A 14,090-nucleotide genomic window follows, 5' to 3' on the forward strand; every position below is an offset into this window, starting at 1 on the left:
GAGTCGGGTGGAAGTACTGACACAAAGTTTTTATTATTATCATGTGACACAACACACACAGTAACATGACAACTGAAGCATTTCCATGTAAAACTCCCTTTCCCTCTTGAACAAGTAGAAATACAAACATAACTTGAACATCTACACAAACATTTCAAAATATTCTCAAGTGTTTTTTTTTATAATGAGCTAAGCTCTGTTGTTCTTTAACACTGTCTTTAAGGTGTAAGTGCATGTGGACGATAAATCTTTGCAAAGACACTTCTGAGGCATGCAGATTGGCACAAATGTTAGAAAAAAATATAGATATAGAATAGAAAGTGGACAGCGGCGTCTCTGGTCACAAGTTGAGTGCCTCGGCCACCTTTCTCTCCTCAGGAATACCATTTACCTGCAATCACCACCAGAGAACAACACAAGGTTTTACTGCAGCGACGCTCGGACACGATCTTACTGCTTTTATTTCTGCACTAACTCACAAACATATTGCAACACCTACCTCCAGCCTTCGGAATGTCGACATGACATAATTATCTCCTTTGTTAGCAGTGAACAGAGAGAGCAGCAGGTTAGTGCGGCTGACCGGCATGCACATAGGAGGGCGCTCACACACCAACACCACAACTGCAGCCATCCAAGAAGAACTGAAGCTCTCATGCCTGATGTGTTGCAGAGCCGTAGCTAAATAATTTGTTCTCAATAATCTGAGTCCAATTGAATAATATCTGGATGTTTGTTTTGTTACAGGAAAGCAGGAGGGGGTGATCTAAGGTCAGACTGTGTTGTGAGCAACACAGCAAAATTAGTACGACTTCAATTAAGAAAGATGTGAAAACGGCCACAACAATAAGTAGACAAAGCTCAGGTGTTGCTCTGATCTCCTCCTGTGACTGCTGATCAAACAGTAAACATGCAGATGGAGTCAGTCTGACGACTGTGCAGGGATTCAAGGAGACACTGACCTGATGGCCGCTGCTGTGGTATCGTAATCTGGTTTTGCAGATTCCTGGAATCATAAACAATGATATTATATTAAACAGACATGCACACACGACACACAAGCCTTTATTATCATGTGAAAGCATGTTGTACTTAATATTAGCACATTTTTCTGAGTTTCAAGCACATTAGCTAAAATCATGGGACAGCTTGAACCTCTTAATCTGGAGTCGCCCGACTCGCTGGCTGCAGCTTTGGCTGTCCACGAAGCTCAGAAAACAAGATTAAACGATAACGGTGTTGTTTCGACTTATATTTCCCCTTAACGACGCCTGTAAGCCGAACATCTGCGTGCCTGCTAATGAGCGGGGGCCCGTTTCATGTGTGCACAAGTGAGCGTGTGAATGTTGGTGCACGTGCAGTTTCACTCCAACTCACGTCTGCGTCTGCATGAGGGGCATGCTGGTGGTCTCATAGTTGTCGGGGTGGATGGGCGGCACCACCTCGCCGCTGACCGGGTTGAAGACGGGCAGGGTGGAGAGGGGCCACGAGATCTCCCGATTCTTAGACATGCTCCGCAGCTCCTTGCTGGACTTCTGGATGGAGCTGTGGTGAACCAGCTGGATGCTGGAGAGAGGAGACGTCAACATGCATGAGCTTGTGTCATAATGTTAATGGCCTCATCCCGTGTGCAATGCTTCACTTACTGCAACACATTTAGAGTACTGGAATATGCAATCATGCACAACAGAAATATAACATCCACCCGTACCTATCACTGCGACCTTGTCTGACTTATGGTGCGAGATATGCTCTCCGAGATGTTTTTAAGCAATTTGTCACCGTTACAGCATGAATAACCTACATCTGGTCACTGAGTTTTTGAGCAGCCCGTTGGATGAATAGATGTCAACACACAGATGAGCAAATGAATGATAATGAGGAAGCCGTCAATGATAACATGAGTGACAAAACTGCAAAGCAAAGAGAGAGAGAGAGAGAGAAAGAGAGGAGGAGGGATGGAGGGAGGGAGGGGGGAGGGAGGGGACAGAAACAGACCCAAAATAAAGAGAAACACAGGAGAGGTAAAACACTTACTCTGGTGTTTGCATGTTTCTTTTTTCCCTAGAAACAAAACAAAATGGATGAATTAAATACTAATATTAATAGTTAAACAGACATCTACACACACGTGAATGGATAGTTGGGTGGACATGGAGACGGGATGTGCAACACTGAGTGAACGAGGGGGGCAAGTCTCTCCCAGCCTGTAAAATGAAGATGATCGATGTCACGGCTTCGAAACATAAAGACGATGTGATGACATTAAAAAAAAAAAGGCTGTGACAGATATTCACGAGGAACTCAATGTAAATGTACAACTGGATGGTGATGACAAGCTGCAATTCCAGTCCAGATTATTGATCTCATCCTGCACTAACCATCCTGTCTCCCACTTAATGGAACAGTCGTCGTGTTTGCTGCAATATTTGCATAAAAAAATATAAGACCAAGCACACTTACACCCCTTCCCGTCTGCAGCACATAGTGTAGCCGAGGATGAAGAAGAGGACTAGTGCCACAGCGGAGGGAACAGCCAGTGTGATCAGGAAGTCTGCAAAGAAGTCTCGAGCCTTCAGGGACTCGGAGGGGGGGTCGTACTCCCCAAACTCAGGCAGGATCCCGTTGCCGGGGTCTGCGCGGGTAATGTATATCGGAACCACTTTGTTGATGTCGACCTAAAGAAGAGAAGAAGTTAATAATAAATCATCTACTGAAGTTAGCATGCTAATCAGCTAGCCCTGTGCTCCTGTGCTTGTGATTTAAACACCAACGCTTCCCAAGTTCAGAGTCTGTGCTGCTAGCTGTACGGCTAACTGAGCTAACCAACTGACGGCAGCTGGTAAGCCACAGTTAGCGGTTACTCTTGTGATATGCTGCCACTTATTTGTTCCTGTTCCTACATGTGGCAGCTTTAAGAGTGGTATACGTGTTCCTCCCTGGCCTCAGTGTTAAAGAAACGGTACAAAAATGTTTCTTACCAGAGAGATTTTGCACCAATCGATGTGAAACTGAGCTCTGAACTTCTTGTCACAGCTGATGACGGGCTCCATCTCCTGACTGCAGCGCAGTTGGTTATGAGGACTTTCCACCTCTCGTAGGCACGACGAGAAGGGAACGTCAGCTCCAACCATCACATATACACTGAGGAGAGGAGAGGAGAGGAGAGGAGAGGAGGAGAGGAGAGGAGAGGAGGAGAGGAGGAGAGGAGAGGAGAGGAGAGGAGGAAAGGAAAGGAGAGGAGGAGAGGAGAGGAGAGGAGGAGAGGAGAGGAGGAGAGAGGAGAGGAGGAGAGGAGGAGAGGAGAGGAGAGGAGGAGAGGAGAGGAGAGAAGAAGAGAAGAGAGGAGAGGAGGGGAGAGGAGAGAGGAGAGGAGGAGAGGAGAGGAGGGGAGAGGAGAGAGGAGAGGAGCCTCATGTTACATGTTCGTCCTGAGGCTCGTTGTAGTCGGCGTTCCTCCTCCACTGAATGTTCTTTGAGATTCTTTTATCTTCCAAAACGTCGGCATGAATCTTTGATGCACACTTGTGGCAGTTCATGTGGGCTGTTCCCCTCTGAAACAGACCGACTGACAGTGTCTTTCAGCGCTGATGGCAAAGTGTACTCATCTAAATCACAGCGAGCCGTCGATCCCTCAGGCCCCAATTAAATAAAATGCCAGCACGACATGAGGGGGCTGAAAATGTAAGCAATTTGTTTGATTGAGAGAGGTGAAGACGTCGCTCATGGAGAGAATCTTTAGGGCTGATAAAGCTCATCCTTATCCTGCAACGTTTTTAAAAAAACAACAATGCAAAGTACTCTAAAATGAAAAGAAAACAAACTGAACAGGATCACCTCCTCTTCAGTGAGGGAAATGAAAAGCTCACCCTTCCTTCAGGTTGTTGATGGGCAGCGGCACTCGGCCGCCGCGGTCCAGCGCCGAGGTGATGTTGATGGCATTCAGACGCTCAGGCTGCCATACGTTCTTCACCGCTCCCAGGAAGTCCCCCAGCACCTCGCTGGCCAGCATCTCCTCCACGTTCATGTTTTTGATGTAGAACTCCGCCTGGAAGGGCAGAGGGAACTCTACGCACAGAGACAGAGAAGAGGCGGCATAAGGAAAATGTAAAAAGGTGGATGAGGGATGGAGAAGACAGGAGGGCAGCCACCGTGCAGCTCTGCTGACGAACACATCATTAATACTGCTCGATGACACTGATTCCACCAGTGAGTCGGGCAGACGCTGGTGAGTCTGCTCCGCTCTGCTGTGACTCGTCCTTCTGGGGCCAGATGGAGGATGACATCACAGCATAGGGAGAGTGATGTCATGTTAGCGCTGCGAACATCTGCTGAGTATTCAACCAGCCTGGTTCATGTTGTACTGCGAGCAGCGTGACTGGTCAACCAGCCACTGCACAAACATACCGACGCACATGTGAGGTGCGATCACAACGAGGGAGGAAACAGCTGCTTCACACCTGCAGCAGTACAGGACGCTGTTCACACTGAGTGATGATGACTAACCTGTGGCTCACAATCAGGACTTTAATTGATCTTAAAACTAATAACTGACGGTCATTAGCAGATATTTAGCTTGTTGTCAAGCCATCAGTCATATTAGGTTTAATGGATCCTGAATCTTGCTGTTTTTATTCTATAATCTTTAAGGTATAAACACTTTTTGTTATTACTTCTCCTACAACTATATTCAAGAGGAATTTAAAGGATGTGATGATCTCAAACATCTGTATTGTTTGCTTGTTTCTTTGTACATAACTTTTTTTTTAAAGGTGAAATATGTAATAATTTAAGTTTAAAACATTCAGGAGTGAACAACAAAGAGTTGATACTAACATTATCAACAGAATGCAAATAAATAGGAGTTTAATAAGACCTACTGAGCTTTGTATGCTAACCAGCTAGCCCCACTCCCATGATAATACCTCTTCCAGCTCCCACTCTGGACCAGTAGCTGCACGGCTAACTGAGCTAACAAGCTAACAGCAGCTACAGTTAGCAGCAATTAGCACTGACTCTGATGATACACTATTTGTTTGTAGTTGGAGCGATGGTGAATTCTTTTTTCATATCACACATTATGTTGTTCTTTAGAAGTGATTCATTAGATGTTGTCAACAGAAGCCATCAGAGGAACAGTTCCTCCTCCAGTTCTGACTGTGCTCTCAGGATTTAATCAGGGAAGTTGCACAGCCTGATCTCTGCTCGCTCTAAGCTCCCACCCTGGCACTTCTTACCTTCTGTAGCCATGATGTTTATGACCAAGTTGTGCCGCGCCGTCTCAAAAGTGCGTCTGTTATAGGCAGTAATCTGCAACACACAGGGGTGAAAGTTTAAACCCAGATCAGTGCAGCTTATATGCAGCAGCCCTCTGGACACCACGCAGGCTCTGTGCCCAACTGAGACGCCGTATAGAGGCACGTGTGCGCCGCTGGGAACGCTAAGCCTTTTGGGAAAAGAATTTCTACAGTGGCTTATGGGGGACAAGAAAGCATAAGAAAGCATAATGGAATTTAAGTCTGCAGACTCAGAGCGTAACATTACTAAATGCATACAAATCAGCTGTGCTCAGTAGAATCAATTCACATATGTCACTACTCGATTATGTGCGCTCAGTATCTGATACCGTCTCGCCTTTAAATGACCGACGACGTCTTCTGATTTAATGCTTTCATTTATTTCAACACTTCAACCACAAAAGCAGAATTTCCTTTTCCTTCCTCAACACATTAAACAGAAGCACAGACGCATTCATCCTCCCCCTCCTCACTCTGAAAGCGGTCCAACCACCCACCTCTATGATGGTGGCCTTGCCAACATGCTCTGCGGTGGGGGAGCCGTAGAGCACGCCGTCGCTGTGTGGCGTCCTCTGGATGTAGCGCAGCCAGCCGGGCCGGTCGGGGTAGCCCATCAGGTTGGTGTTGAAAGTGATCGGGTCATTGCCGGTCTCACCTGTAGGCACAGCTGTTTAATGTAGGGCGACCTGGTGAACTGTTACGGGTCAGAACCAATGCAGTGATGTACATTCAGACCCTTCAGCTGAATTGTGGATGTGTTGCCAGCAGCAGGTGAGCATTTCTTCTTCTCACTGGTGAAATATGACTCAGTTTACACGACGGCTGAGCCAACAACTCCTCGTACAAATGAGATTCAGACGATACCAAATAAATCAACTTGCTTCAACAAGGCGGGCCGGCACTTTGATTTGACTTTAAAATGACAATAATATTGTTTTTGCAACTCACCATGACTCAGGGCTGTCTCTTCATATTTAAAGATGTGCAGATATCATAGTGTACAGTATGATGTTTATATAATTACATCATATTATATCATGCATCATTGTGATTATGTCATATTTCACACCTGCAGGAGCTGAGTTCTGATTTGTTGGTTAATATTTCCATTGTAAGCTCATTTACAGAACATTGTAAACAAAATGATGCTTTGACAGAGTAATGTGGACCACACGCTGCCTACAGGTGCAGATCCTGTGAATGTGAAGGTGTTGTACCTGATTTTGGGTACGGAGGAAACTCTCCTTTGAAGTACTCTCTCTCCAGAACGTGGACGAACAGAACCCCTGCAGACGGGTAGACGTTACGGTCTCCGTGCGATCTTGACAAGATGGTGACCACTGAAACAGAAAATGGAAATGACTTCTTGAGAGCAGAACCTTTGCCATTTTATAAAAGCATCATTAAGGCCTCGGCAGCAGCACTCATTAGAACAGAAGAGGAGGCATTAATAGAGGTGAGAACAAACAAAGAGCCGTGTTACGAGCACTTTCTCACCGCGTCACACCTCACAGTTAATAACTCACACAAAGATAGATGTGTGCACTTTTCTTTACTGCCGTTCTTGTGAACTCACTTCACATACGGATGCAGCACAGAAACATCCAGCCGTAAAAACTATGATTATGTACACACGAAAAGAAGAAAAACAGATTTCAGGGGACGAGGAGTGAGAAACGGGAGTAATGAGAGTCATTCAGACAGCACAGAGCTGTTTTCCTCTCCTCCTCCCGCTCTGCCTCTATTATGCTCTGCTGTTTAGCCCACTTCATTTCAAACACAAACATTTTAGTCTTCATTCGTGAAGGGCTTGGCGAGGAAAATGGCAGCCCCATGAACAGAAGTTCACACAATGTTCACACAATGTGCGACTGGAGGTGATTTTCCAGGCTCTCTCCGTCTCTTTGCATCTTTCTCTTTCACTATTTTCTCCTCATCTCTTGCTCACTTCTCTTCTTTTAAACCTCTCAGCATTTTTGCACCACTCCCCCCTTTCCTCTCCCCCTCGGTGGGTGGGCACTCCATTTATAATCGCCATCGGAGACAGAGTGTACGAGGAGGAAGAGGAAGAGGAGGAGGAGGAGGAGGGGGAAGAGAAAGGGAGAGAAAACTGGAGATCTGTGCTTTGGAGTGCAAGAGGAGGAGAAACAGTTTGAACTGTGTTTATACTCAGGATACATTCAGCAGCTACAAGATGGCCACATGTCACTACTGTTCACCTTCCTCTGACCATCAGAATATTACTGTGCTGTACTGTAAGCCCTCTCCTGAGCAGAAGATGATTTGGAAGGAGCGTCCCGGCTGAAGGGAGTAATAGAGCAGGATTTACATTCTCTAATCTCCATGAAAGAGGAAGTCAGTTTGTGATCTTCGGTTGTGATCTATTACCAGGGAGCACAAAGAGGTTATAGAAGATTAGGTGACACAGTAAGCTCCGGATTATTAATGAAGTCTACAAGGCCAAATTGCCCAACTGCGATCTGATTGCACCGATGAGCCGCTGCGATCGTACGATTATAAAACGGTCCCGTATGGACGTGTGCGACATCTGTGGCCACAAACAGAGACGGCTGAGCCGGCCATATGTCCCGTGTCCCGAGGGCGCGCTGACATCCAGATACAATCAATAACATTTAGCAGCCACTAAATGTGGTGTTACATATAGAAACCCGAGGTTATATCCACCACGTCTCTCTTTCCAAGAACCACCTGAGTGCGACTAATCCTTGCGATGGCTCTTCTTGCAGCACCGTGACGTTAGGATCTGGGTTATTCAGACACCAGGAATAAAACCTCATTCAGTCTCATCTCACCAGTGGCGCCCTCACTGAAGACTCCAGTTGAAGTGCAAATCCCACTCTGAATGTGCACGCTCAGATTCTATTACCCGACCCGTTGGGCCTCATCAATTCTTCACCACACAAAGGACCGCAGTCACACACTCCTGGTCAAGGTCAAGCGCTGGCTCTTCTGTTCCTCTGCGAGGCCGACTGGACGCGGTGCAACATTAACGGCAGATGAGACAGGCAGGATATGCAAGCGAGGCCCAGATGGTCAGGTCTCACCTAATAGGCTGAGGAATAGGAAATGACCTGTGGGATTTGAAATGTGTTTTAGCCACTAAACATTCAAGCTCTGATTTAACAGCAGACACTCTCCTGACAGCCTTATGTTTGCCCGGCTAGCTTCCGGGTTCCTACGGACAGCGTTCCCAGGTCTGAAGAGCGAAGCCGATGTGGAAGTGCCTTAAAGTGAAACTCTCACCAAAATGCAACCGAGGCTATATTTGTGAATGTATATGAGTCAAACCTTCATGTAAAAGCATAATTACAATGAAAGAGGCACTTTTAAGATTTACCGTGTTTTCGTTTTCGATCAAACTCATTTTCAGTAGAATGCTACGGGCACTTTTACAATAGCATCCAAATCTCTCTGTTTAAAACAGTAAGAAGTCTCAACACAACATGAAACTTTGCTGGTAGTATCACCAGGGTCTCTACACATGAACACGAGCATTGAGAACACTGTTTGTGTACACAGAGTTTACTAAAAAGAAGGTTCTTGAACAACTCACGTTAGCAGTAGCTTGTTCCGCTCGCCGCCGTCCTGCCAGTGGAGAAGTGTCGATCTCAGAATGTGACGTAACCTGGAGGACAGTTAAGGTGGAACTACTGTCTTCCTGCAACATCTATCCACGCGAGATCTCATGTGACTTTCTGGCTTTTGATTTTAGTATTATTTCTTATATGAGGCTCCTTTTTCAACTTCAACTTCAAGGTCAATATTGTTTTTCACCAACGACAAAACAACAAATTATCCTGCATTTATATGGAACTAAGCTTTAGGAGCGTTCCACCTTAACTGTCCTCCAGGTTACGTCACATTCTGAGATCGACACTTCTCCACTGGCAGGACGGCGGCGAGCGGAACAAGCTACTGCTAACATGAGTTGTTCAAAAACCTTCTTTTTAGTAAACTCTGTGTACACAAACAATGTTCTCAATGCTCGTGTTCATGTGTAGAGACCCTGGTGATACTACCAGCAAAGTTTCATGTTGTGTCGAGACTTCTTACTGTTTTAAAAATAGAGATTTTGATGCTATCGTAAAAGTGCCCGTAGCACTCTACTGAAAATGAGTTTGACCGAAAACAAAATTTAATCTTAAAGTGCCTCTTTCGTTGTAATTATGCTTTTACACGAAGGTTTGACTTGGAAACATTCACAGAAAAAGCCTCGGTTGCATTTTGGCGAGACTTTCTCTTTAAGCCTGCACTCTTTCTGAGTCTCAGAGGTGACATCACAGAGGTTACACCTGGTCTCATCCTCTCTCTCCTCGGTGTCCTCCATTCAAGAGCACCTGAGTAAAGATCGTTGACTAAGCTGCACTGAATCTCTGCTAATAGCATCAGATCTGCTTATTTGCTGCAGGCTGACTTCCTGCCAAGCCTTCTCGAGATGAAGGACTGCAGCGCTCCGGCTGTAGATAATACATCACCAATTAAAGGTTAATACCAAATTGTCTGCTGAAGTCCAACCTGTAAGCTCCTGCTGCAGGACAAATGTAGAGACAAGATAAGCTACACTCTCCTGGTAACTGGCCTCCGGCAGACACAAGTATTCAAGTGATATTCACACACAGCACATAATAATAATAAACTGACACACACGGCCATAAATGACCCGGTAGATCACTAACAGGCCTTGGGGGTTGGTGGAAATGGCTAACCAGATTTTATGCCTCTCTGGGCTGACCTTGAGCGAGCTGAAGTCTCAGGAGTGATGCTTTAAACCAGCCTCGTCCCTCTAATGGCTCCAGCTATCTGAAGCCTGCAGCCATCTGAGGCGAGGGAGGGATGTTCTGTCAGTTCTGTTGAATCAGCTCTGTATGTGCATGATGTCCGGGTCAGGAGGAACCCATGTGCTTCCTTGGTGTTTAGAGGGGAAGTGGAGAAAACAAGGACTGCTACTGTTTGGACGCTAGCTTTGGTATCGTGCCGGTGAAGCGTTTGAGCCTCATGTTTTAAACACAGACCTGGAAGTGAAAGTAGCTGGCGCCACAACAAGCAAACGGCAACGGCTTCAGAACAGAGAGCTCGTAAAACAGCCCGTTCACTCTTCTAGTGCTCAAGAAGGTGAGTAAACTGCTAATCTGTCGACTGTTGAGAAGTTGTGTGACATTCACAGCAGTGAATCGGTGCCGGTGTTGTGTTAAACAGCAGAAACGGATCATCGCTGCAGAGTTAATGATTCAGGATCAATTCTACTTCTACTGAGGGAAAGGTTTAGTCAAAAATGTAACTGCTGTCACAGCCAAAGAAAGTGGGCCGAGTCCGTGGGAAACAATAAACCAGTATTAATGGGGAACCAGCTGAGCGTGTCACTGTGTTATGACGGGGGGGAGGGGACGACACACACCCACTCACCATCTCTGAGCCGGGCGGCGCTCTGCTCCCAGCCTATGGATCGCTCCATACGGACATGTCTCTCATGAAAAGTGGGCTCTTTGGCATCATAGGCATGCACAATGTAAACTATTGGATCAATGAATACAAGCATTAATGGAACATGTGAGTCTTCCAAGGCGGTTTGAACTAATCACTTTATTAAATGCACCAAACTGAGTTAACAGAGAGCAGCAGCCGTGTGATAAATGCTTCATACATGAAGGTAATAATGTTCATTTATTTATATTTTTGCAACGCAGGCTCAAGTCAAGACATGAAATACTTGTACGGTCGGATGCCTAGCAGCTAACTTTCATTGCCTCTTATCAGTTGTTTACTTTCTCCATTAACTGATTTGTTGTTTGGTCTATAAAATGTCAGAAAATGGTGAAAAATGTCGCTTGTTGTTTCCCAAAGCTGTCGTCCTCAAACGTCTTGCTGCTCATTTTAGTGTCATGTAGGAACAAAGAAACCAGAAAATATTCTACATTTGACAAACTGTTGCAGCTCCAAAGAAAATCATGCAAATAACCTTTAGCTGTACTCCCAGATAAAAGAAAAGAATAGATTTTTAAGAGCCTCGTTACAAACTGACTCCTCTAATCGTTGCTTTTAAAACTGACAGCTGATCTAACTGAATATTAGCAGCGTAACGAAGTACATACAGTATGTTTATATTATCTACTTTGGTACAGTGTCGAAGTAATACATAAGTACTTTCCATTTTCTGCAACTTGATTCTTGAGTCCACAACATTTTGGAGGTACGCAGATATTTAGTTTAAATTATTTTATTGGCAATCAGATTTTTTTTTTTAAAAGCACTGATTCCAATAATCAATCGATCTCTAATATAGAGTAAATACATACATACATGTAAATATATGTATTACCTATTTTTCTTGTACTTTTTGATACTTTGATACCAAATCATCACACAATAACTTTACCTTCCGTGCACAGTGGTCATTACACCTGACACACAGGTAGGACTGACTGCAGGTCAGTTGTGTTGGACCAGATTAACTGTGTGTATTTAATAAACACATTCTGCACATCAACCATGTTTGCACCAGAGATCAGCAGCTGTGACAGTAAAGACACTGTCACTGTGTTATTATTCCACCTGATGGAGCTGTGCATCAATATCACTTCATCCATCCCCTAATTGTAATTATTGATCAGGAGCATCAGCTGTCACATTAGGATTGATAACACACCTGGTCTGCGTGTAAACACGGGCCCAGAGGTGCTCACAGCTACAAGATGACAAGACGACAGACCTAGCAAGACGACGCTCACCGCTAACCTCGTTAAAGATGTAAGTTTCTGTCTAAAACACTCTTTTAATGCTGATTGTTTAATCTCTCCACTGTGTGACGGTACAGCAGTCTACGTGTGAGCTCGTTCTGCATGTCTCCATGTCTCCATGTCTCCTCCGCAGCCTCCTGGAAAAAATGAGCCGAGCACCTAACCCGCAGCAGGCTAACGAGCTAGCTAGCTAACTAGCATAGATCCGCATCAGAAGGACAAACGACCCCGCCGATATCCCAGAATAATCGATACGTACCCGTGCCAAGCCATACCAGGACAGCTGCGGCGGACCTGGTGGACTTCATCCTCGTTAATCTCACATGAAAACGTGAGTTTTATCTGACAGAGCCGCCGCTGGGTCTGACAGCCATGATAATGAGCATCCTGCAGCATTCCTCCCTCCGCCTCCGAGTGCTCATTGGCTGAACATCTGGATGGAAAAAGATGGTGGTCTCGTAAAAAGGGAGAGCAGGAAAACCTGAAGTGAGTCAGAACAGGGCCGACGTGTTTCTGTGGGATGTTAATTTTGGACTGGGTCCGCCTGTATGTCAAACACAGGGAGTGGCTGTGTGTGTGTGTGTGTGTGTGTGTGTGTGTGTCCTGGTTCTGGTGATCCGGATCAGTCCACTGTCACCTTGTTATTCTCTTACAGCGTCTGTCTTTTAGCTGTACTCCTCTGAGTATTAGTGCTGTCTGAAGACCTGGACCCAGACTCGAGAGGACAGGCTGACCCGGGTCTGTACGGGTGTGAACATCATCACTGACCTCTTCGGCCCGGCTGTAAGAGGGCACAGGCATGTTTGAAAGGTCTGACCCAATCTGTCCAGACCCCCTGCTGAGACCGCCCCAGCAGACAGATGGTCATGTTTTGGCCCCTTGGGCTCCGAGTCAGTCCTGCTAAAGGGCTGTGGGGTCCTTAATTCACCCCCCTGCCCCTCGATGTCAGACACCACTAAGAGAGCACTGTGATCCAGCAGAGAGGATCCTGATCCGTGCTAACATGCTGTCAGCTGGCCGCTGCATGCTGTCAGCCGGCCGCTGCATGCTGTCAGCTGGCCGCTGCATGCTTCTCGTTTGATGCAGGCAGATATGAAAGTGGATTCTAGTCTTCTTCTGTGGTGATAAACACACTGCCATCCTTCCTCTGGCTCTGCAGCGCGAGGCTGTTCTGTCCTCTCAGCCTCCCTTTTATCCCCTTAAGATTATTTTTAGGTTGCTTAGCAACATCTTCACATAGCCGGTGTTTAGAGCACGTATGAACGTATCATAACAAACACTCAAAATCAAATGGAGGATGCATGAAGACTTGGAGAACGGATCATTTCTCACACAGGGAAGAGGATGAGTCCTGATCTGGATTGATTGGTTCTGTTCCAGTCGATGACTCTGATCGTTTGCTTGTTCTGAGCAGCGAGGCCGGATGCAACGCTCCCGTTCTCCTCCTGCATTCAGACTGTAATTCATGCAGCGCTGTTTCCTGTGCTGCAGAAACAAAACACCTTCTGACAACCGCATACGAACACATGAAATATTCTCTCAGGACATGAGTACAGAAACGTGTGGAAGGTTCACTAAAAAAAGATAAATATGCAAACGTCTGAAACGTTACATAAACGTGTACATCACATATATGTTGTCAGATTATATGTTGATGATGTGATTTCAGACGGTGACAATAAAATCATAAAAATCTCATTAAATTGAAATCAACTTGAATTTATACTTCATTATATCATGAATGCAGCACGGCCAAGTGTTAAAACACTTTACAAATAAATTACATAACTGTGCCGTTTGCTACAATATTCACGTATCTGGATGCTGACAAAGCCGCTCTTTCTTCTGCTCCATCACATGAATCGGTCCCGTGCTGCAGCCGGGTTCTGTTGACTCCTGTGGGACCCAGCCAGCCAGAACTTTAACACTCTGATCTTCTTCTTTATCAGACTGTTCAAATATTCATGTCCACTGGCTGCAAACTTAAGAAACCAAAACATTTTATAAAAATGTTTAAAGCCTTAATAATGTTTGATGT

The 14,090-nt window shown here is 45.6% G+C and overlaps 2 protein-coding genes across 8 annotated transcripts in view; one reads left to right on the forward strand and one right to left on the reverse strand.

Moving 5' to 3' along the window:
* Window positions 1–8: 8 nt before the first annotated feature.
* sgce (sarcoglycan, epsilon) lies at window positions 9–12,647 on the reverse strand. 6 transcript variants are annotated; one of them, XM_030412698.1, is made up of 13 exons: window positions 12,312–12,643; window positions 10,722–10,829; window positions 6,515–6,637; window positions 5,795–5,952; window positions 5,238–5,310; window positions 3,870–4,068; window positions 2,982–3,144; window positions 2,464–2,678; window positions 2,038–2,064; window positions 1,378–1,566; window positions 963–1,006; window positions 500–537; window positions 9–391 (listed from the first exon to the last, which is right to left on the reverse strand). In XM_030412698.1, exons 1-13 carry the CDS (start codon window positions 12,358–12,360, stop codon window positions 341–343), a joined length of 1,437 nt encoding a protein of 478 aa, XP_030268558.1. In that variant the 5' UTR covers window positions 12,361–12,643; the 3' UTR covers window positions 9–340. The 6 variants fall into 6 exon arrangements, with proteins under 6 accessions (XP_030268558.1, XP_030268562.1, XP_030268560.1 ...); XM_030412702.1 differs by lacking the exon at window positions 10,722–10,829; XM_030412700.1 differs by lacking the exon at window positions 500–537.
* Window positions 10,292–14,090, forward strand: part of ppp1r9a (protein phosphatase 1, regulatory subunit 9A) — a 55,415-nt gene continuing 51,616 nt past the window's right edge. Inside the window, exon 1 of one of the 2 annotated variants that reach the window (XM_030412690.1) lies at window positions 10,292–10,430. The gene's annotated coding sequence lies outside the window, so the exon portion shown is untranslated. Of the gene's footprint in view, window positions 10,431–11,870; window positions 12,063–14,090 lie in introns of those variants that run through there. The other variant, XM_030412689.1, reaches the window with a different exon arrangement.

This window comes from Sparus aurata, chromosome 3 (genome assembly GCF_900880675.1).
Source record: "Sparus aurata chromosome 3, fSpaAur1.1, whole genome shotgun sequence".
Taxonomy (NCBI): domain Eukaryota; kingdom Metazoa; phylum Chordata; class Actinopteri; order Spariformes; family Sparidae; genus Sparus; species Sparus aurata.

Bases quoted from the DNA above. Each gene is read 5' to 3' on its own strand.
- sgce (XM_030412698.1), bottom strand. From the start codon at position 12,360: ATGAAGTCCACCAGGTCCGCCGCAGCTGTCCTGGTATGGCTTGGCACG. The intron at 3,145-3,869 runs GTGAGCTTTTCA...TCCTCTCCTCAG, and splicing joins ATCAACAACCTGAAGGAAGG to TGTATATGTGATGGTTGGAG. The intron at 1,567-2,037 runs GTAAGTGTTTTA...TCCTCTCTCCAG, and splicing joins AGAAACATGCAAACACCAGA to CATCCAGCTGGTTCACCACA.